A 22829-nucleotide genomic window follows, 5' to 3' on the forward strand; every position below is an offset into this window, starting at 1 on the left:
CAAATTTTTGTGGTAGATGGCGTCAACACCGCAAATCCTACTATTCTCCAGTCACGCCTACTAGACTTGAATTGATGCACATGAAGTATGTATGTCAGTATTTAACGGTGTGCGTGTGATTTGATAGTGTTTTGTCAGTGATTATGAGAGAGTGTGCGGGTCGAAAAGAGAAGGCTCCGTTCAGTTCCGTTAACATTCGTTATATCGACGAAATGTGTTGAGATAATTTCTTCGCGTAACTATGTAGTTGAAATTTAAACTCGGCGTTTGACGCACTAAATACGTAAGTGGGGTAGATCGGGGGAAATTTAATATTGCAGATGAGATGTCAGAGAAATGGGCGAGGTCCCGCGCGTACGCGTCCTGCGCAAAAATATTGGAGCGTTAAAAAATCGCGCGGAAAATATATTCCGACTATTCGGTGCACGTCTGTCACTGTCGGAGATTGATGTCCCCGAATCTCAATCTCCTCATTCTTCGTCCGTGATACCAAGCTCTCATCTTAAGGGCGAAGAGGTCACAGGAACCGCCGGCTTCGACGAAGTCCTCGTGCCGTTGGAAATACTCATCGAATCAACTCCGCTCAGAATACGGGATGGGGACGGAAACGGGGATCTGGAGTGCGACTGGAGTGGGGGACCGACGTCAACTCAGGATGCTGTTTCAGAGATCACCGCAAAAGTCCAGGTCAGTCCGAAAAGATAATGCATGGAATAGCAATAGAAAGAGATTATGGGCATTTCAGGTTAGGTGTGACGTCGGTGTGACAATCATAAATTCAGGTTAGTCGCTCTTAACAAATCTAGCGCCATTTTGCCGCTGCCTAGCGACGAGCGATTGTTGATTGTTTTTGCTGTCTGCTATGTAAACAAAATTCAATGATTCAATAATGCGAGTTAAGATCATTCCAGATCGCTACAACGTTGATCATTGATATTATTGGAACAAGAATACGTTAACTCCCGATGTCTCAAAAATTGATTCAACATTGCATAAACTGTTGACTGCAGTTCTTCAGATTTGGTGGGTCGCAGATTAAAAGCCTTCTTCCACTCAGTCCACATCCTGTGGTGCACACATACGCGGTTCAATTCTCATGTGTACGTAGGATTAACATATCAGGTATATCGTGTATGAGGACAAGATCTGTAGGTATGTGTGGAATATGATCATCCATGTATTAGTCTGACACGAGGTCATCAATCCCACCTATGTCTGTTCTTCCTTTGCAGTCCTCATCGTTCATTTGAGATGTACCATTAACACGTTTCCAGACTATTCGAGCCGGACCTCTTGAATCATAACGTAACCTACCTCCTACCGCCTACATATACCTGATCACGTATGTGTAAATATCACTGGTGAATATCTCCACCTCTCATACTCATATTTCCAACGAGTTACCAACACATGTACCTTAGACTCACACCTATGCATCACATGTGCGGAAATCAACACACATGGAGCAAACTGTCGGCACTACCAGCTTCGAATAAACTTCAACAAGGATCTATGTCTTTTTATATGTACGGGGTGGTCAACTCTGTTCGAGAGCCAAACGAATTAGATTCTCTGATTTATTTTAATATATCTAGTAGTCAGATGAATTTCTACTTTTCCTTAAATGGTAATGATTTAATAGTGGAGATCTATCGATCCTCGTGTATAAAAGCTACGTCAATCCCATCGTGTGTTCATATATTTGGGCCACCTTGTGCATGGGTGTAGAAATCTGATTCAGAGGCGTGTGAGTGTGTGCCCCTATGGATATACAGGTATATATCTACATACCTATATCCTTATAATTCACTCTCTAACCCGTGCGAAGCGCGTGTGTCCGGTTTCATTCGGGTTATTAGGCTGTGGCCGCACCTTCCACGTAAACATGGCCGTCTGTTTGTCTCGCGTATGTTGCTGCTCGCGTTGCTGGTGTTATGATTATGTATCTGTCGATCAGAAATGGGAGAGATCAAACCCCTCACATGCTGTAATGGACAGATTGTTTGAACGATATCAGATATCAAAGAAGGGAGAAAGAAATGTTCGTTTACTTGAATTCTTCTTCTTGAAAAAAAAAAAAAAAGGCTCATGACGATGATGGTGGTGATGGCGATGATGATATTATTGCTGTATAGTCGTGACCCGCAGCTGTGCAACCTTCAAAACAGCTCTGTACTGACGTCATTCATACGTCATTTTTCTTCTTGGTTTGCAACTTCCGTGTCCTTTCGCAAGTTTGCCCGTCTCATTTATAGTTTTAGAATGTATGTCGTCGTCGATTCAAAGCGAATATCTCTTCATCATCATATTGTAAAAATTTTACCGTATGGTATAGATTAAATTTCGAATTCCTGACGTTGATTCTTGCGAATTTACGTTCGTGTGGCAAATGTGGAATATTTTTTTATCGTTTACTTCCTCGTATTATATAGCGATTTGTTTATGAATACAGGAGGATAATTTCTTTCATTCTACATCAGCGACCGGTGGAATAACCCGAAGTACGATACAGAAAAACGCGTCTTCCTCGTAATATGCTCATATATTTTATCGGAAGAGAATTATTAACGATTTGTTGTTTTTATTTAGCGCTGCCAAAAGTTCGCGGGAATTCCCAACGATCGGTTAAAAACATTGCAAGATCATACCATCTTTATCGCACACATGAAAATATATTTGAAAAAACCATCGGAAAAAAGAACACTCGAAAACGAATTATCCTTGAGGCAAAGAACTATAATATCGTAATACTGTCAAAACTTTTATACCACATTCAGCTGAGGATAAAAATTGCAAAATTTTGCAATGAAAAATCTCTGCTGCAGCGGCAATAAAAAAATTCTATAACTCCAATTGCAACGTACAACCAACGTGGACTGTCTAGACGCGAATGCAGTAAAACCCGCCCTTGTATATTTGCTGCAGTTTTGTTGCTAGAAGACGTTACACGTCGAAGTAAATATGTAATTATGTAAGATCGTAAACCGTCCCTTCGGTATGCGCATAATATTATTCCCCATATCCTTAGAGAAGAACCCTTGCACGAAAAAATAAACGACAGGTATTCTCGAGTAATAATACTGTTGCACTTCTGGAATTGCATCGAATTGTGCGCTGCCGCGTTTCGAACTGCACAACCAAGAGATTCTATTTAAAGATTTTTACGATAGGATCGGCAAAAATTATTTACGACCAAATATAAAAATAAAATAAAAGAAATTGAGCAAGTATAAGAATGGAAAAGAAGAAAGAGGAAAAAATACATAGCCACATCCAAGAACTCGTGATAGGATATTCGTCACGTGCCGTCTTTAAACTCTAAATATAGATCCTATATAAGGTTTGCGTTTTATCATGAAAACATCGACATACATTTTAACATAAATTTACATTATCGTTGTTATAATTATTGTAATTTAAGTGACGGCAAATATCGATCGCCTTTTCTGGTAGTGTGATACGGTTTAGAGATTTTTTTTTTTCTTCTAACGGTCGAGCATTCGTACATAGTAAAGTTGTACATACGTAAGTAGTATATAACAATATTCATATTTATATACAATAATATTATATAAGGGACTTTGCAGCGGTCTGGCTAAGAATTATAACCGGAGATCCGGGATCTGTGACATTTGGCGACAACTTATATTATACTACGTAGTAGTTATTTCACTCATACCGTGTATATATACGTATACGTATAATATGGTCATATTCCAAAAACTATAACCGGTTGTTAGTGCAAACCAAACATCGAACGTTTAGCGACCAATTATATGTATATGCATAGCCAAACCAAACCGCCATATATCTTTCAATGACAACTGCCCGTGTGTCTACACGCACAAATTATCAATCCACTATTCGTTTTCTGCGTGTTTTTTTATTTTTTTTTTTTTTACATATTTTCTTCTTACATTTGTTTAGTGGAGGACAAAAAATGTGCGACGTCGATTCGCGTATAGTTTTGCCGTATATAATTTAATGGTTCTGTACGTTATTACAAAGTGGGGGTGCAGCAAACATCGAAGTGAAACTTTGTCGATTTCCCTCCCATGAAATATACCGTACTATAAAGTATGTGCTTGCACAGCAACCGTCGTTGTCGGGTATTAAGAAAGTTCTGGTATTTATATTTTACCTCTAACCATCATCCAACGACGCACGTCACTCCGTAAAAATTGTTTATTTTCTTTTCTATTCTCTATTTCTTTCCCCCCCCCAAACAAATTTCAACACAGCTATATTCAAACGTGCGAATATATCGAATGATAACTATACAGGTATTCATTTACCGCGTCGCAGGATCACTGCGGTATATAACCATGACGAAATAAATTTTTGGTAATCAGAGTCATTGGCGATTTATCGTCTATTTTCTACGTACCGATCAAACGCCATGTGTTGTATAAATTGTATGCGAATTAAGATTTTTGGAAAAAAAGGAAGAGACAACGATAAAAATATAAAATAAAAGGAACTTGGTCAAGCGACGAGATGAGTCGAGACCAAACTGAAAGCTTACAAGTATATATAACAGGTTTCTGAATCTCGATAATGATGATAATAGTCTCGTATAATCTCGACGGTTTGACTACAGTAGACGCATATAGTATAGTATAGTTATCTTCTCTTCTTGAATGAAATTTTTGATGAAAACAAAACCGGTCAGCCTTCATCACGCCAACGCGACCGAATCTAACGCGGTGTAACCGAAGATGAAGCAGAATTTGATATGAAAAAGACTACGTCGATGATTTTCCATGTTATGATATACCGATCTATTCAACACGCGTGCGTACACATCGCATTTTTCATCCCTCAGTCTGATCGTAAGATGTATTGATTGAATACAAATTGTTAATTTGAGCTATTAGAATCGTTTGACTCGCGTTTGAGGATAAAACGATATTTTTTTTATCACCTCTTCAGCGGACGGTATGAATATTTTTCCATTTGAAAAATTTACGACATCATTCGCATATGGGTGTACGAATTTTATACATATATGTATTATTGTATGTAATATATATATATATATATATATATATATATATATATATGTACGGAGAGTAATGCACAGCTGATGATGATGACGAGAGTAGGTCAGAGTCGAGGATATCTTTCACCGGACCTACTCTGGCTTCAGGCTCTGGGTCACAATCAAGGATATTACACATCCACTTTACATACACGCAGTATATAGTATATGCAAGTTATACATATATATCTTCGTATATGGGCTTGAATTTTTCCGCAAATACTGAAAAACATACGAATATGTACATGAAATACCGTACTCGATTTCCCATATATTACCTGCGATTTATTGCTCTTCTTTGTTTTCTTCTTTTAGTTTTTTCTTAAAAGTTTAATGATGAGTTTTTTCGAATCGATCATTCGATGGTTATTTATTCATTCACTAATTCGTTCATTCATTCGAAGAGAAATATCCCCAACAGCATAGCGCGGTACAGGTGTATACGTATATGTATATTCAGCAGAAATCGCTTCCACTACATATGTAAAAAGTACATATGTATATGTACGTTTAGAAAATTTACATCCGTACGTATACATACATATATTATGCGCATACCTATACTTACACACGTATAAATGTTCATACTCCAAACGCCTACGCATTCGATCGAACCAATCACCATCCGCGATTGATTTTGTATCGATTGAAATCAAACGATTGGACGGAAGTGCATTTATCATTTCTGAGTAGGACATACGAAAATCAATTTTGTATCTTTTCAGCTTTTTATTCCATTATTCTTTCCATTGCTATGAAAAATAACTTACAATTAGAAGAAAAAGAGGAAGAATACTTTTGTCTTCTCTGAAAATATTTATACAGTCAAAATTTATAGTTAAAAAATATACGCACGTATAACAAATACGTTATAAAGAAATAAATGATGTAACATGGGGGTCAAATTGCGTAAACGTGTTACGGTATAGATATTAGATATATTTAAATATTGCATCGATAATATACATTACATACACGTTCAATGTACCCATGTGCGTTATCATGTACGTACAAACTACGGTATGCTTGGAATAGACTAAATGACGTTGTTAGTAACCACAGGAGGAATTAAAAAACGAAATCCCGCACTTTTACCTCCGAGTTTACTTCGATATTATAATTAGAAATTAAAATTTGGGAAAAAAAAAACGCCTGATGTGTAGGAAAGAAAAAAAAAGAAAGAAAATCTGAGGAATTATGAAAGGAACTAAAAAAAGTTCAGTCCCACATGTAAAATTCCTTTACCTATTTACAATGCAAAAATAAATTAAAACTTGTACGATAAAAAAAAGAAAGAAAGAAAGAAAATTGAATTGAAAAAATGGTGGTCATGTGCGCCGCTTGGGTGGACGTCGGCGGCGACTTTATTGTATGCGGTATATGTATACAGATATATATTTATACGGGGTCTTTGACCGTTTTCTTTACTGGAACGCGGGCATCAGGCAGGTGGCATCCTTACACGCACTCAACTTTTCCCCCTTCTTCTTCCCTTTCCCTCTTTCCTTATTTCCTTTTTCCTTATTCCTTCTATGCCTCTCGAGTGTCCTGCTGCTGTTGCTCCTGCTCCTGCTCCTGCCGTTGCCGTTGCTACTGCTTGTGCCGCAGGTATCTCGAGAGTCCGGGTGTCCAATGAGCCCTTCCCTCTATCCTCTTATCCCCTGATGCCCCTTCCCATTACACCGTCCACACCCGGATCTCGAACGTCCCCGTTGTCCATTGGTCGATCGGTCACTTGGAGTTGGCGACCGTGATGACGTCCGACGTAACGTCGCAACGTCGTTATCCTCCTCGAAGCTACTTTTTTTTATTTTTCCCCTTCTTTTTACTTCAGACGATTCTAGATTTTTTTTTTATTCATCATTTCCGAACGAGAAAGGAATAAATGCATGCAGATGTAATTTAATCGTCTACCTAGAACAACGCGCACATGTATACCTACCACTTATTTTCATAATTATTGCGATGATAATTATCGTTATTATTCTAAGTTCAAATATGGAATATAAGCAAAGCGTCGGAATCAAATTCTATGACTTCACATCATTAGGCGCATGTATATATATGTATGTAGATACATATACCTACGTGGGTGGATCATAAATGAATAATCGATTATACATAACCACGTGTATATGTATGTACAATATCGTACAAGCATACTTGAGAGGCGCGGCTGAATTTTTATAATTCAATAGCTCTTTTTTTAATTCGATTTTTTCTTGTCTGCTTTTTATCTTTCTTCGTAAAATCAACTCATCCTTTTTAGATCAAAGGGAGAACGTATAAAAGGAAAACTTCAATAAATGAAAAATTTATTCGAAAACTCGCCGTTATACAGCAACGTGAACGCGGTGTATAATAACGTAAATACATACGTACGCACATGTATAGGAGATACATACAAAAATAATTCTGGTATTTGTAGGTGGTTTATAAGTAGCCCAAAGCGAATAAAATTAAATAAAGATACAAATAAATTTGAGAACCAAAAAAACGAACCAAAGAAGAGGCGAAAAATGAGATAAAATGAAATCATAAGTACACTGGCGTGTTTAGATTTTTTAAAGAAAGATCTTTGCCGATGCCGCGCCGGAACCGCGGGTGGGGAAAGGGAGAGGAAGGGATGGATCCTTTGGGATGGGTGGGGATCGAGATTTAATCGCGCCTTCGACGGGGAAGAGAAACGGGAACGGGGAAGACGTGACGTAGTCGAGACCGTTGCGACTGTATATCGAGCTCCATTCACTAACCGGCTATCGCCAAGAACGGTTGGCCCCGCGGTCCCGTTTTTTTTTTTTTTTTTTTAATTCACAAATTTTCATCACACTTACGTTATTGTACGTTAATATACGTTGATATGCTGTGTTATACCATTTAATTTTCATTAAATTTCTCCCGACGACCCTGTACCCTTTAAATTTGATTTTCGCTCAGTGTTAAAACTTATTTTGTGTTAATCTCTTGTTTTTTTTTTTCTCACTTCTCTACCGAATATTATTATATGAATACAGAGATTAATTCAATCGTGATACGAGAGAGAAAAAATTTAATAAATTAAAGAAAAATATAAAATATATACCTGTGGAATATTTTTAAAAATATAAATCACGTGAAAACAATAACTGTGCTTATAGATACGTGATGTATTGAAACTATTCTTGTGGTGATTCAATACGAATATTTATAATAATCGTAATAATATTTAGAAACACGAGATAAGAAAGAGAGGAAAAAAAAAAAAGGTTGAAAACGAATTAACTGCTAATAATCGAGTTACATAGGAAGGCGGATGTGAAAGTGCTGCAGGTTAATGTGGGGATGGTTTCGTGAGCATTTACTGTGAGAAAAGTTTTTACAAGAAAAATATTTGTGCTTGTTTTCTATTGGATTGTTGTTACTGTTATTCAGTTTCGGAGTTATAAGAAGAAGCGATAAAAATAATTTTCTAAAAACGAAACAACAATATATATACGTATAATAATCTTAAATAACCCAGAGATCTGTAAGAGCTTCCTGCAGCTGTTTCCAGGAGGATATTATTTTTTACACATATATCGTAATTATAATTCAAGAAACAGGATATAGCAGGATGACGGTTGCCGGAAAGGTGAGAATCAATCGTTATGTCGCAAATTTATTCTCCTCTGCTCCCTCATTTCTACACACATATCTGCGATATATATTTTATGAATATATTACAAGCATCGGATATCATTCAAAAGTCTTCCGATCTTCGGCTCTTCTAATTTTATTTTTTCTTTTCTGATACCTATTTAGTAAATTAGGCACCATGTTCTATGATATTACCATGTGATGATATGCTATACAATTTGAAAAAAAAATTGAAATACACGTATAGGTGTACACACCTCACAATTGAGATACGTCAACCGATAAGATAAACGTAATTAAATATTTTTACGTAAAAAAAAAGAAACACGAGAAAGCGAAACTAAAACAATCAGCGTATTATCTCGGTTTGTAACAGGCATTACGATCTCTAAATTGTGCACTCCCAAAAGTTTCGCTGATAGTTTTGGTAAGTTATTTTGTCAACGATAAGTTAGGTAACTGCACCGATAACGTTTGTCGAATTTCATTTTCTCTGTCTCTCTTTCACTCGTTTATGGGGTATGACTTTAATCTGTACAATTATATTACGCACCACACCGCTTTCTCGGTGAAAACTTACGAAAGTGTATTTAATTTCCCATCGACGTCCTTCGTCGCCGTCGTGAATTGCTGCAAAATCTTTCACTCATATTATACCACATCGAAATCTCAGCGCCTTGCTGCTATATAACATCTACTATACATGTATATGTATGATTTTACACATTTTTATTTTCGTTCATTTTTATTCATTTATTTATTTATTTATATGTACATATCTTATATTTTTATTCACTCTTCATTTTACTTTCACCGACTCGCTGCAATAAATAATGAGCGGAGCGTTTGCAACACCACCAAAAAAAGAAGAGAAAAAAAAAAAAAAGGAGAAGAATTTTATTCATCGTACATCTTTTAGATATGTGTATAGTCATTGCGTGCGTATGCGTATTCTAATACATGGAAAAGTTTTTCGTTCCTTAATTAATTTTCCCCATGGCGATAAATAATAATATAACACAGCAATGACGCATTGTAACTGTGTAATAGAATGAATGTGGTTAATTACTATCTGATGATATAATTTTATATTGAATATATGCGGTATTTACTGCACTTCGTTATCAACGCACAATTTTATATGATGTATTCGTTGTCTTTGACGCGACTGAATAACTCATAACGCGTGATATAATTGTCTATAAGTTTCTTTATTCTTTTTGTCTGTTGTAACTTTTTTTTTTCTCCATGATACGAAAGTTACGTTGTTATGCGTTTAATATTGCTAGGCACATCAGTGCGTCTACGTACTATACATAAATTATCGGGTCATAGTAAAAAAAAAAAAAGAATTAAAAAAAAAAAATAGGGGGAGAAAAAGAGGTGGAAATAGTTTTGAGCCGAAGCAGTTGAGGCGTAGAATAAGAAACTGGAATAACACACGCCACGACGACGCACGGCGTCACGTTGCAAGCTGAATTAAAGAAAAAAAAAAAAGTAAAGAAAAAATAAAACTAAACCTATAAAAAGCAACGAAAAAACTATTTGGAAAAAAAATGTATTAAGGCGCGAGCGTGTGCGTGGCGTGCGTGTATGGCTACGTTTTTCGATACATGTGTATCGTTTCTTGATAAAAAGTACGCGTGCGTTTAATTATACCGTTCATTTTTCATTTTGTATAGTATATCATAATATCACTTCCACGTCATTTCACTCAACAGTACATCATCGTGCGTCGTATAATACATGGTTTTTTATTCTATCGGTGGCAAAAGGGGTTTGTCACGCGGTCGAAATAAGCGAATGAATTCTTCAAAGCGTGCACGGACGCAACATGCGCAAAGTATAAGACATCCCGTGCGAAGGAGATAAATTACAGATATATTACTCCTCGAAATGCATAAATTTGTAGAGAAATTTTCTACGTGTCTGTACGTATTATAATCACGTACGTAGGATTTATCATTATCCTATGGGAATACAACCGAGTACGTAGCGAAATGACGTTTGTAATCTCGCGGTTCTTCGTCGACGTCTTCTTCTTCGTCTTCGTCTAATTGTAAGTAGCTAGAAAAGGCCAGGGTAACCGGCCCAGACCAGACCAGTAGACCAGATCCGGGAGTAGTGTCGTTAGTTTGTGTGCTGCTGATGTTGCTACTTCTGCTGCTGATCTGGCAAGGTTAGTAGTTGCCATCGTCAATTCATTGCAGAAGCTCCTCGTCGCTGGCCTCTTCTCATTCCTTTGGTTTTTTGGCTCCTTTTTTTCTCTTCCCTCTTCCCGCCGCTCTCAGATAGTCGCAGAAAATTAGGATCAGCTTATAGTCGAATAAAACATTCGCTCTCCGAACAACTATAATTTAGTTAATACCTGAGATACACCTGCTGCGAGTATTATTATTTGATATAATCATAATAGTCGGTATGACGATGATAATAATAACAATATAATGGACGACGGCTCGGGTTTTCGCATCCGGTTAGAAGACTACTTTCACCACCTGTAAAAGTTCCCGTTAATCATCAGAACATCCGGTATAATGATAGGAGAGTAATAAACCGGAAATGTTATTATGTCACGGTTGGTACGGTTCCGTAACTCGATGTGTTACTTACCTCGGTCATACGTATGTACGAAATTCACCGGCGGTTTCCAACCCGTTTTTGTGTGCGCGATTTTTTGATTTATTTATTTTTCTGCAATTTTTCTTTCAAATTCATAATCTTAGAAACCAAGGGGGCATGACCTTTGAACGCGCGGTAGCAGCTCGGGGTTATGCCATATGTATACCTAGCAGATGTATTTACATATATGTAAACGTGCCTGCTATGTACGTAAGTGTGGTGTATGTGTATAGGTACATAGATGGAATCGGGATATGCAAATCCTGACTTTTAATCCTGATGGAGATTCGATATCGCGTACGTTATTCGTGACTCATTCGTTGGCTCCCGAAGATCAGGACGCGCAATGGATCCCGGCGTATATTTTATATCTTCTTCTTGTTTTATTTATTTATCTTATTCCCTACCCTTCGCTCTCCCGATGGCAGGGAAGGCTTCGGATCCTATGTATGGAACAGTAATTGAGAGTTTGCGTGCCGTACGACGTGCCAATTGCAACTTTAACTTTTTACCCGATTTTACTACGCGCAGATTTCGATCTCGAGATACAGGTCTATACATATGTAAATATATCGTGGCATTTATCGTTCAAGGTAGATAAATTGCCGAAAGATAGCAAGAACTGATTATATTAGACATTGCGGAAAATCAAGACGTCTTTCCAACATCTACCTACAGTGATGGCAGAAGATACGTTTAAGTTAATTTCGCGGGCCGCTGGTGTTCTTCGTTATTATTTGCCTAATTCTCTATGTCTCCTATTATCTGTCGATATGTGTTATTGTTATTTTGATTACGTACACGCGTATGTAAACTTGACACGTTTCGTAATTCAACTGCGTTTAGTACGTCATCGACAGTATTTACTTATAAGTATACGCGGTGTATGCGTAACTTGGCTTTCTCCTGCAAACAGCAAAATCCACCTGGTCATTCTATTATAATTTTAACAGAATATAAGATGTAAACAAAAGGCGGATGCATTTATGACACTGATACGCTAGTTGTATACGTATATCTTTGTTCGTACGTTGTACCCGGTATGAGACTTGATTCGTTTCGTTAAACAAACAACATGTTGTTCAGACGATAATATACGATACGATACATCCACCCACATATTCATAACTCATTTGAAACAAGAAAAAAAAAAAAAAAAAAAAAATTCCTATGTTGTTTATAGAACAAAAAAGACATTGAAATAATTAACGCACTGATTAATAGATTTACATATCAAAACTGTGTTAACATGACTTGCACAAATAATTAACGTGTAATCTTATTTGGATTGTTCATGGCAGAGGTACGTCGACTGCACGGTACTCGGAGCAGGGAATGGAGCAGACGCTGAAGACTCGTCATATGATAGCGACTACGAGGCGGAGGATTCACTTGGATCTGGAGTCCACCCTCGCCTCGAATCTCAAGTATCTTCTTCGACCCATTCGGATGTTTCTCGAACAACGTCGGACACTCTGGCCGCCGAATTTGCCGAATACGTCACGGTGCAGGGTCCGTCACCTACGCAGAGTCCTGGTATTTATTTCTCACCGAAAACTTTTCTCCGAATATCCTCAGGAGATTTTAACGCGTGTATAAAATTCAATCGCAGGATATACGGCACGCGTTGAGTTTGCGTTGAAACTCGGCTATACGGAGCGTTTGGTTCAGGCAGCTCTTCATAAACTCGGTCCAGATCCTGGTCAAAATGAACTTTTAGCAGAGTTGATAAAGTTGGGGGCGAGTTCCCCCAAGTTAACGGATACTACCGACGACTCCGACCTCTTGGACTCTGATATAACGGTCGACGATGTTCCTCAACCTCCAGTTCTTCGTCCGGTCGTTATTGACGGCAGTAACGTGGCAATGAGTCATGGAAACAAGGAGATATTTTCATGCAGAGGTATCAAAATTTGCGTAGACTGGTTCAGGAACAGGGGGCACAGAGAAATTACAGTTTTCGTACCGAAATGGCGGAAGGAAGCTTCAAGACCAGATAATCCGATCGCCGAACAAGAGATCCTTGGGGAACTGGAGAAAGATCGTCTCCTTGTATTCACGCCATCCAGGTTTGTTGATTTTTAAATTTATCAACTATAGCGGAGCATATCTTCGAATTAAATTCAGGATATCAATCTCTTCATTTTCCCTCAAGGTTGGTGGGTGGAAAGCGGATGGTTTGCTATGACGATCGTTACATTCTTCGTCTAGCTGCCGAGTTGGATGGCATTGTAGTTAGTAACGATAACTACAGAGACCTCGCCCAGGAGAGTCCCGAGTTCAGAAAAGTCGTCGAAGAGAGGATACTCATGTACAGTTTTGTCAATGATAGATTTATGCCTCCAGACGATCCTTTGGGCAGAAGCGGGCCGACTCTCGATCACTTTCTGAGAGTAGGACCTCGAAGAGCTGACCCTGCGCCTCCATGTCCCTACGCAAAGGTATCTTATCAAAGAATGAACAACGAAAAGAATGAAAAATACAATTACTTCTGCTACAAATTTTATTTTATTTCTTGTTCTATTTCAGAAATGCACTTATGGGAACAAGTGCAAATTTCGCCACCCCGAGCGTGGGCCGCACCCGCACAAATCTGTGACTGAACGTCTCGTGGAACATGCTCAGCGTCACCTTCAAGCACGAGGGCCTAGTATTAGCCTGCCTTTGCCCCCGTCAACATCGTCTGCTGGGTTAACTCAGCACCAGCCGCTTTGTAAGGCCCGATCAGCTGTTCCATCTGTCCAGTCGTCATCCGTCCCTAAAAGTAGATCTGTTGAAAATGTCACTGCAGATATAACAGCCAGTCCTGCCGGATACGTCCAGCAAATAACTAGCGCGCAAAATCCCCAAGGTTCGTTTTTCTGTTAAAAATTTACTTGGAGGTAGTTTGCAATTTCAATGTTATCCATTTGGAATGAAGGGCTAATAACATCGTGCTTTGTTTATTTGACAGGATATCCGTCTCAGATTGGGTGGGCACCGCCTGTTCCGCGTGTAGCCAATTCGGATCCTGATCCTGCGAATATGCACAGAAAATTACAACGCCAGTTAACATTAAATCCTACCTGCGATCCGAGGTTGTATCAACTCAGAAGATATCCTCAGCAACAACAAACTCAACAACCACATCAGCCTCATCAGAATCTTCAACAACAAACCGTCATTAGTACCCATTCGACGATGCAACACAGACCACTTACCAGGCATGCGAGCAGTGAAACCCCGTATCCAGTTTCTATGAGGTAGTTTTCCATGGCTTGAGATAAACGTGCCCTCTGTTCGAGGCCTGTGCATTGGATCAAAATAGAATTTAACTGGAGTTACCGTTACTTTTATCATTTCTCAGCTGGGAACATCCTGAACACCGCCACCAGCATGTGACACGCATAGCTTCAGCTCCGGATTCTTATCGAGCATGGCCACCACACAGTACAACTCATCCAGCTGGTTCCCGAGCGCAACGTTTAGGAGCTTCGGATCCTCAACTCAATCTTCTCCCTTCTCCACCGCCAGCCCCCGGTATTCGCAGTTCTTGGGGAGCTCAGACTCACGACGCTAGGCGCCGTCTTCATTATCACTTGGCCAATATTTTTCCAGAAGAACAAGTGCAAGCAGCCATGGCATTGCATCGGCACGAAACAGATCCTCAGCAAATTTGTGCTGCCATATTAGCCATGTTTCCGAAGCCTTAAGAGCCTGGTCTATAAATAATGATGTTAGCAACAGAGAGGATAAACTTCAGAGAAGTAAGACTCCTGCGTGTGTCGTGAGTCAACTGTTTTATATATTATTTTTGTTGCACGTTACGGAACAGGACTTTTATTCAGCCAACGTTATTTAGACGAAGATTCTTTAACGATCGTATCGTTATTTGAGTAGAAATACCGCTGATCCAGTCGTTCGCTAATCAAAATTACGTATGACGCTGACGTTTAGGTGATCTATCTTTGTCCTCGATAAGGTTACCACGCTTAATGGCGGGCTGGAACCCTGCCTTGCGATTAGATGATTGGAGTATTGAAATACATCCGTGCTATTCTTCTGTGAGAAGTATTAGACAATAACATTCCTAGCTGACGTCTAGATTTCAGAGCTATTTTTCATTTGCAAATTAATTAAGTAAATATTTATCCCGCAGTTATCCAAACGTTTATAAAATTCTTGAGAAAAACTAGGAGCTTATAGAGTGGAGTATTCAAATGCGACGCTGGTGTCGACGTGAATTTATTTATATTGTACATTATTATTTTTTTTATATATTATATTCACTCTCGCTAGGCTAGCTCCTGGGGCTAACTTTTTTTTAGCGAAGCGTGGCTGTCTTCATCACACATATTACAATTATCTGCGTGTATTTTCATTATTTTTATTTATTTTTATTTTTTTCATTCGATGGATTTAAATCTCGTTTACAGCTCGCAGAACGGGGCATTATACCTATACATACATATACATATACTTATTATATAATATTATTTGTTGGGAATAAATTTTAGGATATAATCGTGGAAACTTTCATTACAAAAATGTTCAATGGGTACCTAGGAATTTATGCGACTCACATTGAGTCTGCAGATTCCTGTCCCTTACCTCAAGACTTTGAACGATATGACCTCCATACTAATATTCATTTCAATGAAAAGCAGGAAGACTCTTCATTCCAATGCACAAATATCGTTGTATCATATCAAAATATGAGGAACACTGATAGTAGACAAGGGTCATTCACGATTCCGGTAAAGAAAAGGAACAAATGTGAATTTCTCGACTAACTATAAGCATCTATAAGTAATGTTTTTAAGAAGGTACGGAATTAGTTGAGAACATTACTGATCAATATTGATACGAGCTAAAGATTAATAAAGACTGTCAGTTTAATGGGCCACCAATCGCCTCGATGATTCGCCGTGTAGAAAGTTTTCGATGTTAAATATTTGTTAGATATATAATAGATGTTTTTTATTAACGGGATGAGAGAAAGAGGGAGGACCCTCAAGCACAAGTTCTGTTGAGAATATGAAAGTTAGCTCTCGCTTTACGACACACGTTTCTCTAATTGATAAAAAATTACTGCCGTTGGAAAATCATTGCATTTACAAAAAATCAATACTTGGGGCGAAAAACAAAGAAAAAAAAACCATTTCAATTGTATTCCAAGTTAATGATATCAACTATTAAAGCCGAGTATTCATTTAGCCGTCAGTGCGTGCCAATCATTACCGAAGATAAGAGAAAAAGTAATGAAAAATCAGCTTAAAACGAATGGAAGTTTGATTTGTCCAAATGCTACAATTATTTATGTTTTCATTTTATTTTGTTTTCAATTTATTCTTGTGCTTCGATTGAGGAGAGAATATGGAAGCATGTATGTGTATATTGAACAAGAAAAAAATGCAATACCATGTATTGTTCACGAATGGATTATTTACAAAAGAATAAAGTCGAACTTTTTTCTCCAAGTATGTTATTAAACCGAACAGTAAGTCGTTGTCTAATATTAGTCTAAAGAAACAGGAATATATAATTGAAAAATACTAATTTGAAGAAGAAAATATTAGTAATACTAATAATAATAAAAATAAGAATGATAATAATAGCTATAACAAATAATTGATTGTTAACTGTAGTGATTTTGGTGTCGAGATGAGGTCGAAAAAAATATATGGGTATCCGATACAATAGTACGTGTATAAAATAAATACGCAAGGGAAAAATATATGAAATTATATAATTTAACATCGCATACGGTATGCGGTGTTAACGAAATTGATTAAACTCTATTATTTCAGTGGATTAATTAACGATATGACAAATGATTTGCGTGAAAAATATTTCACGTTATACAAAAGGAACGATAATATTATTACGTTAATAATATAGGTACCTATAATTGAATTATTTTTTTTTCCCAATATTTATAATAAACAAATTTGTATCGATGTTATTACAGATGGATTGTGAAATAAATGTTTTTCTATTTATTTGAAATCTTTTTTTTCTCTGAAATGTATTTGACATTTAGTCATTTTTGTTAATTTTGTAATCATTGTCATAGAAGAAAATGAAAATTTCACGGTAAATCATTTGCGTTACACGGCAACTGGGTATTTATTTTACGATAAGAATGTTTATTACCACTACAATATTTTAATAATAATAATAATAATAATATAGCTACTTGATCACTAAATTAGCATCGTTAAGGTATGTCAACGTTTTCTCGAGTAAAACCTCAGAGTACAACGTAAAGGTGGTAATGTGTAAGATAAAATAAGGGGAAAAAATTCATTCAGGCAAAAACAAGAAAAACAATGTTTATAGGGATCAACTGGACAATTTTAGGGATATAAACCAACATAAATTTTTTCCGTGCTAGATGAAATTGCTAATTACAATTTGATTTTATTGAAGAATTTTATTATTTGACTTGTATCGTATTGTACGTATCACAAAAACTTTATAGCGTACGCGCGGCAAATTTACAAATAATTGCTAATTTACTAATGAATATTATTGTTTTATTAAATTCTGAAAGTTTATATTAATTTTTTTTTTTATTCAGGCACGGAGGCATCCGTTTGGCAAATCAATTTTAGTAAAACGTTTGGCGAGTATATTTTGTTTTTCGAACTAGTAGACTATAAAGAGAACACTTAGCTTTCATACATCTAGATGGAAGAAGAAAAAAAACAATGATCCATCGGTAAACCTTATCAAAATGTTACGAGAATTGCAAACAAAAGAAATTCGTTTGTTTTATCTAAATCTTTACACGCTCAGTATCTTATCTATGAAATCATTTACAGTTTCACGTACTTTGAACAATTCTTATCCCATTATTAGTTGCTAATTATTCTTATTTTTCTATTTATTACAAATTTTATTCACTCATAGAATTCTTTCGTAAAATAAGAGGTACGCTTGGCTCTGAAGAACTCTCGTCTCGTCTACCTCCATTACTCTGGAATTTATAGAACATAAAGGTCTCATTATTGCAACAATTGCAGAGGCTGTCGCTATTAATTAATAACATATATATTTTTACCTCGAGTCAGAAATGAAGTACCATCGACCTGGAGGAGGTTCACAGGTTAACGGAGGTCTGGCCGACGCTTCATCACCCTCAGAATCTTCTGAACTTCCACTTCTCGGACTATCTTCTGAGTCTTGTGTATCCTTCGCTGGCAAAAATGACCACCTTGGATCATCAGGGGTCAACAGCGGCCTCGTCTATAATGAAAGTATCGAATTAAATATCATCTGCTCATATATTATTGCATCATTTGATTACCTTAACATAAGCGACATAGTGTCCACCGTGAAGCGTACCACTGTGCTCTACAACTCCATATAAAGAATAAATTCTGGGGCCACCGTTTCCCCTGCATACCGGAGCTAAATCAAGTGTAATTGGAAAAGCTACGGGTTTTGTAACCTTACGAAATACAACTCTCTGGACTTGAAATCTTTTCAGATGTAAAATTAGTACAGCAGGCGCTCTAGAAATTAGATATTGTTTTGTACTAGGACAGCAGACCATTTTCCCTCCCTTGGCTTCTTTGCCCTGTAATGATAATAGATTCGTTTAGGTATTATTTCATCTGAAGGGTATAGTGCATATGTGAAAGGCATGTTCTTTTTTATAACGACCTTGTTCTCTCTTGCTGTGCATGCCTCACAGCCAACCTTGTTATTTCCGCTCATAAGTTCCAATGCGGTGAACTGATTCAGACAAGACTGAACTGAACATTCTCCATCTTCGCTTGGGTAACGAGAGGGGGATTGATGCCCGTTACTGTTCATACCAAGCCGCGAAAAACGTAATGTTACTTCCTCAACGCCACCGTTGTGATTAACATGCTCCTTCTTTGTACTTTTGGATCCCCCTTCGTATTCCCTTTTCTTATCTGTGGGGAAATTATTCGATTCCACGTCCCCAGGAGATACCCTTAGCAGGAATTATTGGTCAATCATTTGTCGTGTTCATTTCAGATACTCAAAATCAAAAGCCGGGCTTACCTCGGTGAACCGTCCATGAAGTCACGCAACATATCTTGCTTCACAAGATCCAGCCTGGATATCGGTCGTTCTATTTCATCAGCGCAGGGACTCTGTACAGCACTGGACACAGGACTGGTAGGACTCTCCTTAGACGTGATTGAGGTACTCAGTGGGCTGACTGTCGGTCCTTCAGGGCTGGTTAAGTCTGAATTAACTGTCATGGAATTCGTTAATGATAGGTCTGGTAAAAGCCAATTTGTTGCATTCGAATCGTCTATATTACCAGGCCTAACTGGGCTCTCATTGATGCTTGTATTTATTTTTTCAGAGCTAGATGATTCAGCGGTAAATTTCAATTGTGTCAAATCAGTCATGGAGACGTCTGTGGGGCTAGGAGTATATTGCGTATTCACGTAACTACTGTTCTTCAGGTTAGTCGATTCCGTTGTATTATCTATTAAATGCGGTAATGTCTCGTTTTCGATCAGCAGGTTGCTAGGAGCAATATCATTTTTTTGTCGATTATTAGCAGGCGTCGAACACCCCGGAGACACTGGGCTGGCAAGAGCCGACGGTTTTTCCGAGCTGTACCCAGATTCTGCGACTTCTGGTCGCGACAAAGCCTCAGATTCGATGTTGTCTTCTACGTCTGCATCACTTTCTTCTGGAAACAGATTTGCCTCGGTTGTATTTGGTACAGACTAGAAATTCACAGAGGAACATTAGTACGAACCACTGTCTGAATTGTTCTCCTGATTTTCTTCCGTGATACTGTTTTGGTTTGAAGCAGAGTCGCCATTAGCAGAATGCTGCCTCCTATTTTTGCGATTCTTTCTAGCTGCTTTTCGTTCTTTTTTCAACTGGTGTTTAGATGGAGCACTGGAGGTGCTGTTTCCCATTAGATCAAACGTATCTTCTAAACCGCTATTTTTTCTCCTAAACAATTTCAGTTAATCAGAGTGAATACTTTATTTCATCAGAGATGATGAAAAGAACAAGAACGTCTATAGTTTCTTCTTACTTCAACACAGGTGGCTGCGGTTTGTCTGCCATGACAGGCAAACTTAGATCCAAAAACGGCTCAGTACGATGTGACGAATGGTGACATTCTAAGCATTCTAGAGTGGACACCAAAACTCCTCTGAATACTCTTTCTGGTCCTAGTAGTCGAGCACCAGCTTGATTTCCGTAAAATTTTACTCTAGATTTCAAATTTTCCTCTACACCGTGTGGGTTTGTCTTTCCACTGAGCCCGACTTTACTCAGAATTATGGTCTGATATCTCTGAAACATAAAAACAATTGCTTAAGAAGTGGATTACTTATTTAAAATGGCAAGATATGAAGAATTAATTCACCCTTAAATCTTCATTTCGTACTAATTCCAGTAAATGGCGAAGTAATTCGTGTGAATCGTGCTGATCTCCACCTCCGAATTGATGTAATCTAAAAGCTATGGCTTTCAACAGAAGCGACGGTATGCAAACGTCTGAGCCAGTGTGAGACTGCATATCTGTTAAAGTAAAATGGAGTATCGAAGTGATATCTCCCCATGAACCCAATGTACCTTCGATCGGAGGCTGAAAACCAAACGCATCAGGGCAAAAAATTGATGGCGTAGCAGCAGTTGTAACAGTGAATAGTAAACCTCTGATTTACCCACCAATTCTATTTCCTCAGCATCAGCAGAAGGTTTAAACTTTCCACCTGGAAGCAGAAATCTTTCACCGGGTTTCCGAAGATCCTCTAATACCTTGATAAGGAATGGTGTTTGCGCTAAGCATTGCAATACTGCATTCATGAAGCAGGTGTTGCCAAGGTTTGTCAGTCCCTGAAATACCATTGCAAATGATTTAATCCTTGAGGAAAGAACTTGATTAACTTGACACAATTGGACAGATTCTCGCACCTTAACTCTAGACAAGTTCATGGGAATTGTAGTCTTTTTTTTGTTGTCTAAATCTTTTGCCTCTTTAATGTTCTCATCCTCATCATACTGAAGCGCAATCACAGGCAACATTGGCCTGGGTGGAGGCAAATGAATCGCAGTATTTGCTTGTTTCTTTATAAATTCCACTAATTCTAAGAGTTTCTTTCTAAAAACAAAAATCAAAATATTGGGGTAAAAACTTCTGTACTCTCTTGCCTTTTCAGTATTTTTACTTTTACTCATCGTCACCTAGAATCCGCATTGATTTCACTCTCGCATTGGTAGCACCACAGGCTCCATCGATGAGTGTCTAAAGTTAGACAATGGCACTCACTCCGTGGTGTTTTGTAATGCTGGAGGGCATGCTGTCTTTGACCTCGACCACATCCTTGGCTACCGCAACGCAAGCAGATCCAAAGGATCGGTATAAACGGTTCGTACTGGAATTTAAAATCAGAAGTTTCATAAAGTGGTATTCTTCCCATATCCCAGAAAAGCAACCTGTAAAAAAGTTTTACTGACCCCTTCGTCATCATCCCCAATAGGAGGTCCTCCAGCTTTGACACATTCGGCACATTCTTTAGCAATGCCAGTAATCTTCAAGGCTTTTTTGACTTTTGACAAATCTATCGCTTTTCGAACATGTGGACAAGTCTTTGCACCTGTAAAATTCATGAAAAATTAGTTTTATGTTTTCAATATTATTTAGCTGCACTTTTAAAAGGTATTAGAACCAGAGATTTTGATTATATGCTCAATACTATTCATGTGCCTTATGGTTAGCAAAAGATAAGGTTGGAACAAAGAAATATACTTCATGTCGTAGGTTTTTGGAAGACGGGCTGCATTCTGATACCACGGGTATTAAAATAATAGAGTATTAGTAGGGTTGCTTCAATAGTAAAATCATAAAGGTCTTTCTATTGGAAAGCTTTGAAGCTTACTGATAATATTAATGGATTTAATGCAGTGTTAGTTGCGGTAAAGCATTTGGATAGGAACAAAGCACATGATGGCATCTTTGATGTGGTTTTAAAATTGCTAGGAATTTCATTAAACCTGTGCTAGATTCTTCGCAGGATTCTGTTGACTCTCCAGCATTCTCCTCTGAGACATCATGTTGTCTGTTACGTTTTTTCCCCATTTTTGGTGTTAGAATAATTTATTTAATCACAGTTAATGATCGCAGAATAGCAGCATTGACTTTATAGCCACTAACGCGTATGAATTGTCATACTACCCCAGCACGAAATTGAACTGATTCCACGAAGGATACTGACATGTGATTCAAATAAAAGTCGGTGGGCCACAGGTACTCGGTTTTTACTACTCTAAGTTCAATGTTACTTGCAACGAATTGTAATTTATTTAGATAACACCAATTTTTAATATTTCGACCTCATAGCAGTCACGGTTTTTGACTCTAGCATGGCCCTGGCTGTGGCTAACGGCATGAACTAAAAAATCTTTGCCTGACGGGGATTAATACGTTCGTCTTGTGAAGCAAAGAAGTGCAAAGAACCAATCGAAATCAAGATACAATGGCAAAAATTAAAAGCGCAGTACCAGCGGTACTTCAATAAGCGAGAAAAGGGGGCGCGGTTAGCTGAGAAATATTTCG

At 37.8% G+C, this 22829-nt stretch overlaps 2 protein-coding genes across 5 annotated transcripts; one reads left to right on the forward strand and one right to left on the reverse strand.

Moving 5' to 3' along the window:
* The first annotated feature begins 38 nt into the window (after positions 1–38).
* LOC105693148 (probable ribonuclease ZC3H12D) lies at positions 39–17259 on the forward strand. 2 transcript variants are annotated; one of them, XM_012412874.2, is made up of 7 exons: positions 39–687; positions 12580–12814; positions 12891–13347; positions 13434–13719; positions 13808–14129; positions 14232–14520; positions 14625–17259. In XM_012412874.2, the coding sequence occupies exons 1-7, from the start codon at positions 337–339 to the stop codon at positions 14968–14970; spliced, it is 2286 nt and encodes a 761-aa protein (XP_012268297.2). In that variant the 5' UTR covers positions 39–336; the 3' UTR covers positions 14971–17259. The 2 variants fall into 2 exon arrangements, with proteins under 2 accessions (XP_012268297.2, XP_012268298.1); XM_012412875.3 differs by lacking the exon at positions 39–687 and adding an exon at positions 7849–8651.
* A 554-nt stretch (positions 17260–17813) lies between these two features.
* On the reverse strand, positions 17814–22665 carry LOC105693175 (ubiquitin carboxyl-terminal hydrolase 16). Of its 3 annotated transcripts, XM_012412939.3 has the most exons (14): positions 22268–22664; positions 21731–21870; positions 21458–21648; positions 21188–21374; positions 20942–21109; positions 20637–20858; positions 20301–20563; positions 20013–20215; positions 19563–19943; positions 19298–19493; positions 18929–19226; positions 18570–18842; positions 18324–18508; positions 17814–18239 (listed from the first exon to the last, which is right to left on the reverse strand). In XM_012412939.3, the coding sequence occupies exons 1-14, from the start codon at positions 22350–22352 to the stop codon at positions 18167–18169; spliced, it is 2865 nt and encodes a 954-aa protein (XP_012268362.2). In that variant the 5' UTR covers positions 22353–22664; the 3' UTR covers positions 17814–18166. The 3 variants fall into 3 exon arrangements, with proteins under 3 accessions (XP_012268362.2, XP_020712101.2, XP_012268361.2); XM_020856442.2 differs by having other exon boundaries at positions 19298–19940; positions 22268–22665; XM_012412938.3 differs by having other exon boundaries at positions 19298–19943.
* Positions 22666–22829: the final 164 nt, after the last annotated feature.

Source organism: Athalia rosae, chromosome 2, assembly GCF_917208135.1.
Source record: "Athalia rosae chromosome 2, iyAthRosa1.1, whole genome shotgun sequence".
NCBI lineage: Eukaryota > Metazoa > Arthropoda > Insecta > Hymenoptera > Athaliidae > Athalia > Athalia rosae.